At 43.5% G+C, this 14,862-nt stretch overlaps 1 protein-coding gene across 2 annotated transcripts in view; it reads right to left on the bottom strand.

Annotated features, from left to right (window-relative positions):
- BACE2 (beta-secretase 2) overlaps positions 1 to 14,862 on the bottom strand; it is a 50,620-nt gene that overhangs the window by 25,436 nt on the left and 10,322 nt on the right. For both annotated transcript variants that reach the window (XM_076354262.1, XM_076354270.1), the window contains exon 2: positions 2,807 to 2,895. In XM_076354262.1, coding sequence (XP_076210377.1) covers positions 2,807 to 2,895 — 89 coding nt within the window. The remainder of the gene's footprint in view (positions 1 to 2,806; positions 2,896 to 14,862) is intronic.

Genomic DNA, 14,862 nt, shown 5'->3' with positions numbered 1-14,862 from the left:
TATAGGCCACTGGGCTTCACCTCAGGTCAGGAAAAGTCTTGGAGAACAACCTCCTGGAATCTGTTCCCAAGCACATGAAGGACAAGAAGGTAATCACGGACACTCAATGAGGAATTTCACAGGCATATCATACCTCACCAACCTCATTGCCTTCTACAAGAAGATGACTGGCGACGTGGATGAGGAGACCGCAGTGGCTGTAGCACATCTTGACTTCAGTGAGGCTTTTGACACCACCTCCCATGGCATTCCCATTCGGAAGCTGAGGATGTGGGGCTGAACAAACAGACCACTGTGGGGGTTGAAGATGGGCTAGGCCACTGGGCCCAAAGGGCAGTGACTATTGGCTCAACATCAGGCTCATGACAGGCATAGTGCCCCAGGGGTTGTGAGTAGAAGAAAAATTGTTCAACATCTTCATCAAGAACCTACACGATGGACAGACTGCACACTCAGCAGATCTGCACAGGACACTACATTAAAGGGAGTAGTTGATATGCTGAATGGCGGAGCTTGAATCCAAAGGAACCTTGAAAAACGGGAAGATTGAGCCAACAGAAACCTCATGGTGTTCAACAAGGACAAGCACAAAGTTTTGTAGCTGAGATGAAACAACTCCATGCATCAGGACAGACTGGGAAGAAACTGAAAAGGACTCAAAAGGACTTGGGGTGATGGTGGACACCAGGCTGAATAAGAACCAACACCGTACGCGCCCTGTGCGTACAACAAACTTTACACCAGGCCACACTTGGCGGGCCATGGACAACATATCCAAGGAAGTTGCTCTCCCCCTCTGGTCAGCACTGGTGAGACCACACCTGGAATAGACTGTGGCCAGCTGTGGGAACCCAGTTCAACAGGGAGCTGGAGAAAGAGAGAGGGACTGGCAGAGGGCTACCAGATAGGTCGGGGTCCACAAACACAGGACCTGTGATGAGAGGCTGAGGAGAACAGGGCTTCGGCTTTGCAAACAAGAGGCTAAGGGGAGATCTCATAGCAGTTTACAACAACTTGAAAGACAGTTACAAAGATGATACAGCCAAACCTTTCTCTGCAGTGCCAGACAATAACACAAGGGGCAACACCCAGGAGTTACATTTTGTGAGGTTAAGGTTGGACAACAGGAAATATTTCCTCCACAGGATAGTGTGGCACAGCACTGAAACACACTGCCCAGAGAGAGAATGGATTCTCCACCCTTAAAGGTTTATAGGACTTGGCTGGACTCAGCCATGGCTGACCTGATCTGGTGACAGCCCTGCCTCATTTGGGATATGTACTAGGTGACCTACAGAGTTTTCTTGCAAACGTTTTTGAAACATCTAACTGATTTCAGTGGGGCTGGGATCCCTCCTGGATGACATTTATTTAAAAGTATTTAAAGTATTTAAAATGGAAGAAGCATGGTGTAGCCAGGTTCGAGCATGCTAATGGTTGCACTTTATTCTGAGCATACTGCAGTACTCCATCAATCCAACGCAAACCAGAAATTGCTATTGCAATTGCTCTGGACTATAATGACTTGAGTTTGAATCATTTTACAAAGCACCCTTAAGTCTTCAGGGCCTAAATTTCAAGGTTTCATTATTAACTTCATATCAAAGTTCTCAACACACAGTGTACACTGAGAACACTGATAAGAGACTGCAACCTTCAAGCGATTTCACAGCCTTTCTCAACACACAACCTCTGCCATTGTTGCTGTTTCTAATGGTTCATGGTTCTTATGAGAGAGGCCTTGCCCTTCCAGACAAAATAACATCACTTAAGAGAAAAGAGAGAAGGTATGCCTGTGCTTTTAATTCGTTGCAATTAAATTTCCTCTAGCCACTACCTATGGAAGGGGACAGCTGGCATGTAAAACTCTGCAGTAGTGCAGAAACAGCTTTCAAGTGCAAATTCTGGACTTCCCAGACCTGTGTCATATCAGAGTGAGATGTGAAATATCTCCATTAACATCTGAATATGTGACAGGAGGTAAGGCTATTTTAGTAAGCAGCATGGAAATATCGGCTTTCCCTCCATTACCAGTGCATCTTATTGGAAAAAAAGTGCAAAACCCCAAGTTAAAATACATAAAGAGGTAATGAGAATGGTGATACTCTCCAGCTTCCCAGTCCTCGAAGTATTTTTATCCATATGCTTCAGCTAAAGATAGACACTGTGTTTTGGAGAAGTTTACCTGAAATAATTGAAACTAGAGAAGGGCAGAAAGGAAGGAAGGAGGGAAAGTGATTCAGACAAAGCTGTGCTTGGCTGTGACTAATGTCAGCTCATGCTAAACACAGCAAATTTAGTGCATAACAAGCACCAAAAGGACCAAGTCTTATCTTATAAACAACTAGATTCAGCAGGGTCTGTCCAGATCACTAACTGATTGAGGCCCTTGGCCAAACTAAACAACAAATTAGTTTTTGACTAACTAATTTTGGTTTTGGATGAAATGTCAAGTAACAGATACAATTACTGGGTTTTAATTTTTGGTTTTAGACACAGGGAAAGTATATTTAAACTTTTAATTCCTTCCAAGACTATTCGGATGAGAAATTGGCTGAAATTGGTGTGATTTTTGCAAACGATTTTTACCCTGTAATCTTCTTTTTTCTCCAGCTCTAACCAGCACTGCACTCAGAGCTCAGTGGGTCTGTTCATGGTGTCAGGCAGGGCTTTGCATCAGCCAATCTTCCCACTCTCATGGGATGTCACAGGAGCCCCTGAACTGCCTTACCACCCTCTTTCGCGTGGAGGAGTCAGAATCTAAAAGACACCCTAACCCATCACGGCGTGCAGAACAGGTACTTACAGCTTGGTATTGAAGTAGGAGGTGACATCAGGATCAGGCACACCTGCTACAGCAAAATTACTGCTCCCAGTGTCAACCAGAATATTTAACTGCCGAAACAGAAGAAAGAAGAGGTGTTTTTCATATCCAACTAAATAAACAAACAAAAAAAATCATTAAAGTTTTTGTCTGAACTATCTTCAGTTTTAAAATTATAATGAAAGTTGCCCTGAAAAATAAATACAAAGTGTCACTTTTGGGAAAGATATGCTACTGCAGCCCCTGAAATGCTTTAGAATAGTCACATTCCTGGAAGGGGGAAAACCTGACAAGCTCATATTCACACAGCAGAGGAATTCATGACCATCTGAAATTTCTTTTTGGCCCAACCCGTGTGTCTCGGCAACCTGGCTCGTCCGGGTCACACGCTGAATTGCGTACTGTTTAAAGCACTGTTTGCCTTAGAGCTTATGAGGTTTCTAGGTAGGGGCTGAGTGCAAGTCTGAGCAGGAATAAGCAGAAGCATGAAGCTGCCTCGTGGCTTGGAGAGCACAGGAACATTGCACAGTTCATCCCGAGCAGCAGCAACATACCACAGCTTTCACCGCCCTTAAGTGGGAGGATGGCAGATTTATAAACACTGTGAAAAGCATGGAGTGAAAGGTGGCCTAAGAGTGGGCCACTTGTTTGGTTAATTGGGAGGATGATTTAGGCCAAAAATTGCCTAACAAAACCACATGGACAAAACAAGACGCCTCCTTTTCCCATTTGGCTCAGGTTAGCAGGCTGGTTCACTACAGCTGCATGATGGCTTGTGCTAGCACAAATCAGAAGGTAACAGCATGGGAGCGAGCAGCCGGATGCAGGACCACCTCTTTCAGCAAGACCTTGAAACTACAGGTGGCATTAAATGATAATTTAAGTCAGTCAGAGACTGTACTACTACCAAAAGCAGTGGTCACACTTTTCCCCTTGCTCTTGGCTGGATGCTTCCCAGGGCTTCTTGGCATAAGCGCTCGTACCCATGGCGCTGTGATGCAAAGCAGATCAGGTTCCTCACCTACAGTTACCAAAAAACAATTAGCCATCTGCCATATCAGACAGCTACTTGAAAAGAGATGGTAGGAGCAGATACTAGAAAAGGGCGATTGCCTCCTTTGGTGACAGCGTGGTCTCAGATTGGCTTAAAATGATTGTGACATTATGCCCTAGGCAGTAGGGGACACCTGCTCCCCAGAAAAATATTAAGGAATTAAGAATTTTCCTGTAGGAGGGAGTGAGACATGAGGACTGGGTTGACCGTGGTTTAAAGCCAGCTTGAACCAGCCACTTTGGTAGTCCTCATCACCCCTTAAGACATGAGGTAGCTAGGGATCTAGCACTGAAAGTGGATGTGGAAAGGGTAAGAGAGAACGATAGGGGAAACTAGTTTAATATTGACAAAGGAAGTGGAGAAACAGGGCCGAGCTCGGAAAGGAGAGTAAAGACAAAGGAGGAAAAAGCATTTGGAGAAGATATGCTGAATCCTTCTTTAATAAGTTTAAGACCGAGCATAGACAAAAAAAACGTGTGAGTTGATGTTTAAAAACATCTTTCATTTGCACATGGAGGGCGAGGGAGGAGATGGTTACCCTCGTCTTACCTAGTTAATATAGTATGGGTCTGAGGAGCTCTGAAATTAAAACATGAACACAAAAACAACCAGTAATCCATGGGACTCTCTTCTGAACTGCATGCACACTCTGTCATTGGTATTCCCAGGCCTAATCATGCAAAAATTTTAAGACTAAAAAGAAACAAACCCACAACCTTAGTCAAGTGCCTCACTGCATCCTAGATTTTAGATTAAGCGGAGACAATACATTAAAATTTATTTTGCAACCACACGAGCTAGACACAGATGTTTCAAAACAAAAGGACATCTACAAGTTCACCTGACTCCAAGAGCTGAGGCTTTAAAAGAAAATAAGAACCTCTGAGGCATAGCTTGCAATAAAATCTGAAGTTTGCTACATATTTTATTTCAATGATATCAAAAGCCTAACATTTTGTCAACTACCTAACAAAGTAAGAACTGTTCATTTTTCCCCCCTCTCTGGGATAGAAATCATATTAAAAATAAATAACAAAGAGCAGCTACAGTGTGTGCATCTATCAGGACCAACAAAAGTTGCCTCAAAGGGGTGCTGCAGGGCTTAAATTAATTAGCCTTTCCGAGATAGTCTGTGATGCTTGAGTAATGGGCACTATACATCAGCTGCATAAATACATGTAGGTGTTGCCCTAGCTTCAGTAGTATGCATGACACCATACATGGAGGAGAACTTGGAAAAAAAAAAAACACCAAACAAAACCCCAATCACTAAATATGACATATATGAAAGATATTTTACCCCCACACCTTAAATACAATGTTATCATTACAGATTTCACAAATCACTGAAGAAAAGGGCAAATTTACTACCCACGGTACGGAGCAAATCAACATTTCCAAAAGAAAATAGATATCCCCCACAAAAAAAAAAAAAAAGAAAAAAAAAAAAGAAAATACAAAGCTGGCTAACCATGCAAGTGCCAGCCCACTCGGACACAGCAGCATTCACATGACAGATCACTATTGAGGCTGACATTCTCTATCTGCATGTTTGTGCATAATGAGATGCAGGCGGCCAAGGCGGACACTGATTTATTGTAGTCCTCACAATAGCGCCAGTGATTAGCAGCTCATTTTGGGGTGGGTATAACTTACTGAGTTCTCTTTCTCTCCTGGCTACCCTTTGGGTCTGAATTTTCTTTAGTGCCTTCACATCTCATTAAGAACGCTTTCATGTTGTCACCACTGGAGCCTACTTTATTCCGTACTGCCTGCTGCCGGTTTAATGGTGCTGCTGGGGGAGCTTCAGGCAAGATCTGGTGAGTCACAGGGTGGCAACAGAAGGAGCTATGGTCTAGGGCTGCCCAGCCTGCCTCATCTCCAGAGGTCAGCCCTGCCCTCTCCCAAAAGATGAAGCCAAACTTCCTCACTTTGCTCACTCCCCTCCCACTGCATTGTGCCATGCGGCTTACTAACAAAAACCGAAATCAACAGCACCTCAACTTGATCCACTGGGCTATGCGCTGTGACAGCTGGAGAGCGGTCATACCTCTCTGTGCTATTACCTTTCTGCCACAGGGACAGAAGACCCTGATGCCAAGGCAGAGCCACCAGCAGTGGTAGCATCCTCTCTAGCTGCCTCCTCGTGAAGCCCCTGAGATGGTGAATCAGAGCTCTCGCGGGCAGGCACGGCAGGTTCCTCGGGTTTATTACGGCCACCTTGAGTGAATCACTTCCTGTCACGGAGAGCTGATTATTTAGTGATCACGTTGTGTTGTCAGAAAGTGTCAGATGAAGTCAGATTTTGCGAAAGCCAAGGTCGGAGAGACGTGGCTGAATGAGGCTATGAAGGAAAAACTGCCCAAAGACTGCTGACAGATCACGTGCCCAGCATTAAAAACAATGAAAGACTACTTTCCGTTCACTTTTGGAGGCACAGAAGGAAAGCCTTGGGTTTTTTTTTATTGTGTCTTCCAAGTTCAATTTCAGATCTATATAGCAGAAAGCAGACAGTAAATGCAAAAGGCCATTTTTTTCTCCCTGAAGGTCACCTTTACCACAGCCGTGGGACGTAAAATCTGCACCTAGGACCATACCTGAAGATGATTTTGCTGGATGCATTTCCTATACGGAAATAGCATGGATATTAATAAGAGGTTCATAAAGATCCCTAGCTATAGAGTAAGCAAGATAGTAACATCCACTTCTGCCATGACACACTTAAAGGGGAAATCTGACACCCTATCTATATGCCATTAAGTTGTGCTTATAAAAAGAAACAAATCCAAAACTCTTTACTGAAAGTCAAGAACATTGAAAGCAGAAGCCTCCTTAGGCCATGCATTTTATATATTTTCTACTCTGAAGGGGTAGACACTGAAAAAAACCCAGTTGTAATGATTTATTTCAACTGGAAGTCAAACACATTGTCAATACTTCAAGGATCCCTCAAACTTTCCAGTGCTTGATTTAGCGCCAACATCAAATAGCACTTACTGTATGCTATCCTGCTTCAATAATTTAACTTACCATTATGTCTTTAATATTTTTAAGCTTTCAATTGCTGAATATTGTTGTATTTTGATATCAGAAAAAAAATTGCCTATTGATCTGTCATCTTTTTCATTCAGCAAAGCTTCATCTGTCTGTGGTTCAGGCACCTGCCCTATCTGTTACAGCAAGTGGCGTCAATACGACGTCATCAACGCTAGGCATTATCTATGCCTCATTTAACTGCCTGGTGAACAGCAATTTGCAGTTATCCCATCATGCATTCAGAAAGTGACTTCCTTCACCTTTTCAAGGAAGAGTGATAAAATGTAGCAATCATTCAATTTTTGTTGCATAGAGGTTGCCAGCATCCTCTAACAGAGACAGACCTTGCCTCTGTTCTGATCTACGCCCTACGCAGACTTTGTTTAAGTTTCTCTTTCCTGTTTTAGTTTGAGGTCGGGAGTTTTTGGTAACTTTCAGAAAAATATACAAAACAAATCCCATGGGCTACAAGCGCACAATGCATTTCTTTGAAGCAGCTCTCTGCATGATTCAGCATACACAGCCTTTTCCAGGTGGGCTTGCATGCAACCCTGTCGCGCTGTTGCTTTTGATGTGATTTGCTGGGTAACCCACACTGAGCTAGTGATAATCTGGCCTATGGAAAAATCCACTGTAGTTTTTTTTCAAGTTAACGGGTCTGATCCTTTTAGGTCAAGCAATAGAGTTTCACCACTGGACAGAAGAAACCAGACTGCAAAAATGTATTGGGTTCTTCATTCCTGCTTCAGCTGAAGCGGGGGGGGGGGAGGGGAGAAAAAAAGGAGTAAGATTTGCACAGATAGAGCCATAAATATAATAATCAATCTCATTCAGCCTTACATTTACTCTGGGGTTCACTCAAAGTCTTAATGATAGGCAATTGATAGTTTCCACCGCACAAACCAGCAGACCAAAAAAGCTGGCTCCGTAAGAGTTCATGATGAAAACTACAAGCGATCACGCCTTCTCTGGGATTTTAACTTGACCCAAGGGCGCCCCTTTCTTTTCCCTTCTCTCCCGTCCCCAGTAAAGAGAGCGACCATTCCACACTACTAACATTCATATGCCATTCAAAATCTTGTCCTGCTGTGCTTTCATGATTTCTCCCACGCACACACTTAAAATAGGGCTTATAGTCCTACTCCGCCTGATGGAGTATGCCACCCAGTGAACTATCACAAAGTAAAAATGTTTTTTTGTCCACATGTAGAGACTATAAATAGGAAGCATCCCATTACTGGCTCATGAGCTGTTACCACACATCATGATGTGCTGGCTTAGTAGAAGTCCACCCTATCTAACAACCCCTGAACTTGTAACATCTCTTAACTCCCTTTCTTATTTTGTCCCACACACAATAAACCCTACAGAAAATAATTTGCTAGACAGTGCTTAAAAAAAGGTGTAAAGAAGTGCTACATTTCTTGTTAGGGATTAGCAGCTAGAAATCATCTGGGTAACAGCTCTTCTTTTTCAAGCTGGTTAATAGATAGGAAAATTAGTTGCCAATTTAAATACTGCCTCATTTAACACAACGATTCCTAATTACATTATCAGCCCATCTGGCAAGAATTGCTTACAACCATCACGCGAAAAAAAAAACCACACTAGCAACTATATGCTGTGTTTGCCCACAGTTACTACGTGTTATTATTGGCACAGACTGTCAGTCAGGTTATTTCAGCAATTTGTTTCTACAAATTAATAATGTTATAATATACAGTGGCTTTTTAAGCACAGAGTTACTGTACGCTTTTTTTCTGTGTTACTTGGAATTAGCATTTACGGCCTACTTTCTAATAAACAAATTCAGAAGACTAGGCTTTAATATAGATTCTTCATCTGTTCCTCTTAAGATACAGAAATAAAACCTAATTAAAAGATGAGTCAAAGGAATCTTTGGAAGCATGTCTAGATGTAGAGGCCTGCAAAGTTAGACATAAACTGAAGAAGCCTCCACAACGACACATTTCTGCTTGCAGAATAATACATATTTTGCTGATCAGGTAAGACAAACCAAAAAGGGGTAAGTCTGTTGATCTGTACAACAGACCGGCACCCTGCCCCTGAACACTGGGGCAGGGACAGGACTCTCCCATTTTTCATTGCTCGTAAGCGGTCCCTGGCTGGAGCAGCCCAGTCCTCATTGCTCTGCAGCACTTCACAGAACGGTTGAGGTTGGAAGGGACCTCTGGAGGTCATCTGGTCCAACCCCCTGCTCAAGCAGGGCCACCTAGAGCCAGCTGCCCAGGACCATACCCAGACAGCTTTTGAATATCTCCAAGGATGGAGACTCCACAACCTTCCTGGACAACCTGTGCCAGTGCTTGGTCACACTCACAGTAAAAAAAGTGTTTTTTCTTATGTTTAGAGGGAACCTCCTGTGTTTCAGTTTGTGCCCACTGCCTCTGGTCTTGTCACTGGGCACCTCTGAAAAGAGCCTGGCTCTGTCCTCTTTGCACTCTCCCTTCAGATATGTGTATACATTGATGAGATCCCCCCTGAGCCTTCTCTTCTCCAGGCTGAGCAGTCCCTGCTCTCTCAGCCTTTCCTCATGCGAGAAATGCTCCAATCCCTTAAATGTCTTCATGGCCCTTTGCTGGACTTTCTCCAGTATGTCCATGTGTCTCTTGTACTGGGGAGCCCAGAGCTGGACACAGCACTCCAGGTGTGGCTTCACCAGTGCCGAATAGAGGAATCCAGAAAACAACTCAGCTTTTTGGCTGACAGATTGCATGGCCACTGGTGACGATGGAGAAACACCCCACCCAGAGCCAAATGACTCTCTGCAGATTGGACTGTATCAAACTTCACCTTTGAGGAGGATGGGGGCAGGCCCACACGTTATGCCGAGTCCAGGATGAGAAGTATTTCCTGTGGTGCCTCGAGGGAGGTCACCTCACCAGAGAAAACAGACCTATCTGCTACTACCTCCAAAAAAAATCCTCCCGTAGTCATAAGAAGGGTTTAACCATGCAGTGAAGATAACAGAGGCGGTGTGAGAAAGAAAAATGGAACGGAGGTTAATGATTTTCTAATGCCGTTTGTTCAGCAAGTGGTGCCCACGTTTCACTGCAACGTCACACTGGGGACGCAGAGGAAGGTGATTTATTGCAGCACGAAAACTTGGCCAAACCAGGAAGTCAAATATATCGCTAAAGATAAGTCCTGCTTTCGCAATGGCAGAAGTTTGTCACAGAAAATGTGGTGTGTTTGTAGGTTGTGGAGTAAGCAGGAGAAAAAATGGCAAATGGAGGCTTTTCAGGGCTGCAGCAGCTCAGGCCCACCAGAGCCTGTTTGGCATTTGCTGTCATTCCTCTCACCACATTCCCAGCTGGTGTCAGGACCTGGGATTTGACCCCGTATCTATATTGCCTTTACATTCACTCTCTCCCCCAGCCACCTAAAACACTCAGCCATCCCTGGACCCAGTAGAAGACCAAGAGTCTTTTGCCCTCAATCTTTTCATGATCTGCACTGCTAGACTGGGAGGAATACTCTATTATTTTTTTTTTCCTCTCTGAAAAGCAATAATCTCTTTCTTTGCCAGAAGATTACAAGGTACTATCTGGATTAGCCAATCTATCCGTGCTTAATAGCACTGTGTGCTTCTGTAGTTGAGATTTGTATTAAAAACACAAATGCTAAAATGACTGATTGCTCTGAAGTATAAACTTGCTAAACTAAATTTTGAGTTGAAATATGAGCATCTGACTCAGGGACTGATGAATAGTCATTTTGAAAAGAAATATTACAGGAAGTGCTTTATATATATTATCAATTTGACAATAAGGGAAGGCTATTATGGTTTAAAGACAAAAAAAACAGTCAGCCAATCAATCCTGGTAACAAAACAAAATATCTATTCTTCATTTCTACTCTCTCCTTTCTGCCAGTGCCTTCGGTTCCCTAAACATTAGCATTCTTTCTGCACATGCCGTCTCATGTGGTATCTTATTTTTCAGGCTGAAATTTATTTGCTGTGTCTAGATTTATCATACAACACATCCATCCTATTCATGCTATATGAACATGCTTTGCTGTTGAACATGAGCTATTACTTGCTTATCTTAGAGCTGTGTGAATTGTAGCAATTTTGTCTCATTGCCTTTTCAGAAAAGATTGACCTTTTTTTCCTCTTTTTTTTCCCAGATACAAATCCGTCTCCCATATCACATCTTACAGCTGACAAAGAATGTAGGTGTATGAAGCAACCCTCTCATTCACCTAAACTGGCTACAGCTGAAGTCACGCCCTGTTCCAGGCATTGGGTTTTAAGGAAAATCTGGACTAGTTAGAGAAAGTTCAGAAACAACAATAATCTAGAGGTCTAGAAAAACCTCACCTGTAAATAACCATTGGAAGGCTTGGACGGGTTTGAGAAGACTGAAGAAAACTGCCTTTCCCAGTGTAGCCAGTAATGCACATTAACATCAGGTAGACCGTTCTTACTAAAGCAGTATGGCACCTAAGTGCTCAAAATTTGAGTGAGGAAAATCTACATATTTTCTATATTTATACCAGACACGTTCTTGAATTGAAAGATTAATGAGTGTCTAGATGAATGGATGATTAAAAAAAAAGCCCACAAACACACCCTGAAATTCAAGAATGAATGCAGGAGACATCAGCTATTTGCACTTAAGTACGGACAGCGCTCTTGTTAAATTCGAGAGCATGTTTCCACCTGTTAGTAGGTGTATAGGAATTAAATCCATCAATTTTCTGCTAATTACGGTACAGCACTGACGAGACAAGGGAGACTGTAAGCCGAATGCCACTGGGACCAACTCTCACATCTAACTGCAAGACTCACAAGGAATCCCTGTGCCCACGCAGCCTTGGTTTAGAGATGGGCTACGTCTACGCTCTGTGCCGCATCTAAATTAGTAAGCGTCTCATCCAGAGCTCACTCCTCCATCCCTAGAGAACATGGTGGCCAAAGGTGTTGGAGAGACAGCTATTAATTCAATAATTCAACAGCTAAAAAGAAACTGAAGAAATGCCTGAAGTCTGGCTTGACCACCAGCCTGACTCTCGGAGATACACTCGTGAATGCCATTGCAGATCTCATAGTCACCTTCTCAACCTAAACCTCTTTCTCGCTTTGAAACCACCGAGTGAGCACTGCTCGGCACTGCTTGGCAGGATTTTGAACTCTTTGGAGCAACGCCCAGCCACATCAGATGGCTGCTAGTCCACGGAACTATGGGCGCTGTAGGAGGACCCGAGGAGCGGGACAGCTTCTAGCTGCGCAGTAAATAGGAGGGCAGCGGAGGTGGACGACGGGCTACACAGCTGTATTGCACAATGCAGGGGCACACACACCACCGGCCAGCAAAAAAGGGTTTTGCTGTGCCTAGAAAGCTCCCTCAGCAAGCCTCTATGCACTTGGACCCTTGCGCTTAACCACAGTCTGTCTCGCTTCATTCCTTAAGAAAACCACTGTCAAATTTTTTCAGTTGACCTGAAACTAAACTTTCTCTGTAAAAAAACACAACCACCTCACTGAAAAACAACAAATGATCCACCTCAAGTGTCTTAGGTTAAACGTCTGCTATGTCTGTTCTGTTTACCAGTACTACTTAGGGCATGATACTTCTAAAAACATAGCCTTAGGTCAAACAATTTTAGAGGTGTGGGTTTTTTTTTTTTGGGGGGGGGGGGGGGAAGAGGAGAAAAGGACTCATCATGCTAATACACTACCTTTCAGAATATGATATCCAAGGAGGGCTTTTTGCTTTGTATTTTTTTTTTAAAGGAAATGAAATCAGTAAGCCTACATTAATGTATTATACCCAGTGAACGATTACAGTTAGAAGCTGCATACAGTTCAGAATTTCAATTTTCTGAGGCTTTTGCTCTCCATAATTAGCTTCCAATTTATTTTGTCAGGTCACCCTTTTCTTTACCTCTGTTGTTCATTAGACTCAGAGAAACTGCTGTCTGAAAGAAAAAAAAAAAGGCATTTTCAGTTCTTCTTCCCTACCTAGCTTCAGAAGTCCTACACTATAAAAAAAAATTTGTTTTGAAACTAAAGCAACAACCCTCCAACTGCAGTATCTGTAAGACTGAAACAGTTTTACACATTTGCACAGAGCCAAGCTATACTAAGTAAACTCAAGAAGGCTTGAACTGACTAATCTTTAAACCTTCCTCATGCTGTACAAGCTACTACACCATAAGTCATTGTCCATGTTTACTGTGCCATTTGGGAATAACAGAATTAATCAAGGGCCCCGTTTCAAACTTCAGCATAGCCTATGAAGCCCATTCCTAATGCTCTTGAGCGTAGGCTAGGAGGTATCTCTAACCTCACCAGTGCTTTTTAAAAAAAAAAAAAAAAAAAAAAAATCTCCGTTTTGTCAAAGACACCACAGTACCCTTGCCCTTCAGTAGCAGGCAGAAGCCTCTCAGGAGAGATTCAGTCTCGCTCTTGTATTTCTACCTCCATTAAAAGATTTCTCCCTCACACCAAAGATCTGAACTTCAACCTAAAATTTAAATAAACACCTGAATTTCAAATTGCACTGGAGATGTGAAACCAAGTGCCAAAGCTGCTCCTGCAATATTTAAGAAGCTTTTGAAGGCAGCGATTAACTTTGAAAAAGGCTACATTTTGGAGACAAAAGAAGTTTGCAGGACAGCAGTGAGAAAAATCAGTGTTTTGAGAAGGCTGCACGCCAGGTCTAATCTCTTCCCTCTCCTCCCCCCATCAACTGGCTCTCATAGCGACACGATTCTTTTCAGGTTTTTTTTCCCCTCCTCTGTCAAGATGTTAGTTTTGAAGATGGGTGTTTGTTAGCAAAGGTTTTTCAAAGCCTGGAGAGCTGCGAGAAGGAGAGGTGAGGGCAGGACACTCCTGACACATCAGGTCTATCTGTTCTCCCCAAACAGGCTGTTCCCAGCGGCGCTGCCATAGGGCCGCTCATTATAACGTCCTTCTAGCCGCACTTACTGCCTGCTTTCAGGAAGAGCTTGCTTATGTTTTTTTCGTGCTTTTCTTCAAGAAGGACACTGAATACTTATATGATATTTTCCAGTTGTTCCCCTAAAACAGCATAACAAAAACAAGTGGATAAGCATAATTTTTCTTGGGTTTTCTCTATCCATACACTGCAACGGTGAAACGACCAACCTTCCCAAAACATGAAAGCCAGCGGACATGGTTACATGGGAACCCTCACCTTGCCGCTTAAGTCAAGTTCATGGCTGTGAAAGCAGCCTCTCCCTCCTGGAGGCCACGAAACTACTGGCAATCCCATGTTCACACACTGGGATCCCTGGATTAGCCAAGGTTGTTGGACATGGAGAGGTAAATAAATTAGCACACACCTTGGAAAACCAACTATGAACTCACTGTACTTCAAGGCGTGACCTCTGCTACAAAAATGCCACAACTTCTTCTTCAGGACTGAACTTGCAGCACTGCCAGATTTTGTTTAACATAGGAGAGCTGCTGAAGTATTTCATATTGCCAAACCAGGATGTTTCAGCCTGGGGAGCTGAAAAGACTGGTCCCTGCATTTACCCGTCCTTTAACTCCCTTGAACTACCTCTTCCCCACCTGCCATAGCAGCTCCCACCTCCATTCCTCCCCTTCTGCCCAGCAACAGCCACGATCAGATGCTTTTGCACACCTACTGGGTTGCTGCTATATGGATGGCAAAGGGACACGACTGGATCCATGGCTGCAGGCAAGGGGAGGGAGGGAAGAGATCAGGGAAAAAAAAAAAGCAAGTCCAGCTATGTCAAGCACAAGGACTAGAATTTGGTTATTCTGATTGCATTCCGTGCTAGAAAAGCTGTGCCACATCACTGGGGACAGGCGTAGGGTCAGGCAGCTGCCCGCTGGTCCGTGCCATCTTAAGTGGCCACAGGAACGTACGCAGGTGGCCCCAGGTCTCAGAGTACAAACAAGGTGACGCAACTCCAGTGTTTTTATTTC

The sequence above is a fragment of the Aptenodytes patagonicus genome, chromosome 1, assembly GCF_965638725.1.
Source record: "Aptenodytes patagonicus chromosome 1, bAptPat1.pri.cur, whole genome shotgun sequence".
In the NCBI taxonomy this organism is placed as follows: Eukaryota; Metazoa; Chordata; class Aves; order Sphenisciformes; family Spheniscidae; genus Aptenodytes; species Aptenodytes patagonicus.
Note: the sequence above shows the minus strand (reverse complement) of the source record. Positions and strands in the feature narration are given on the sequence as shown.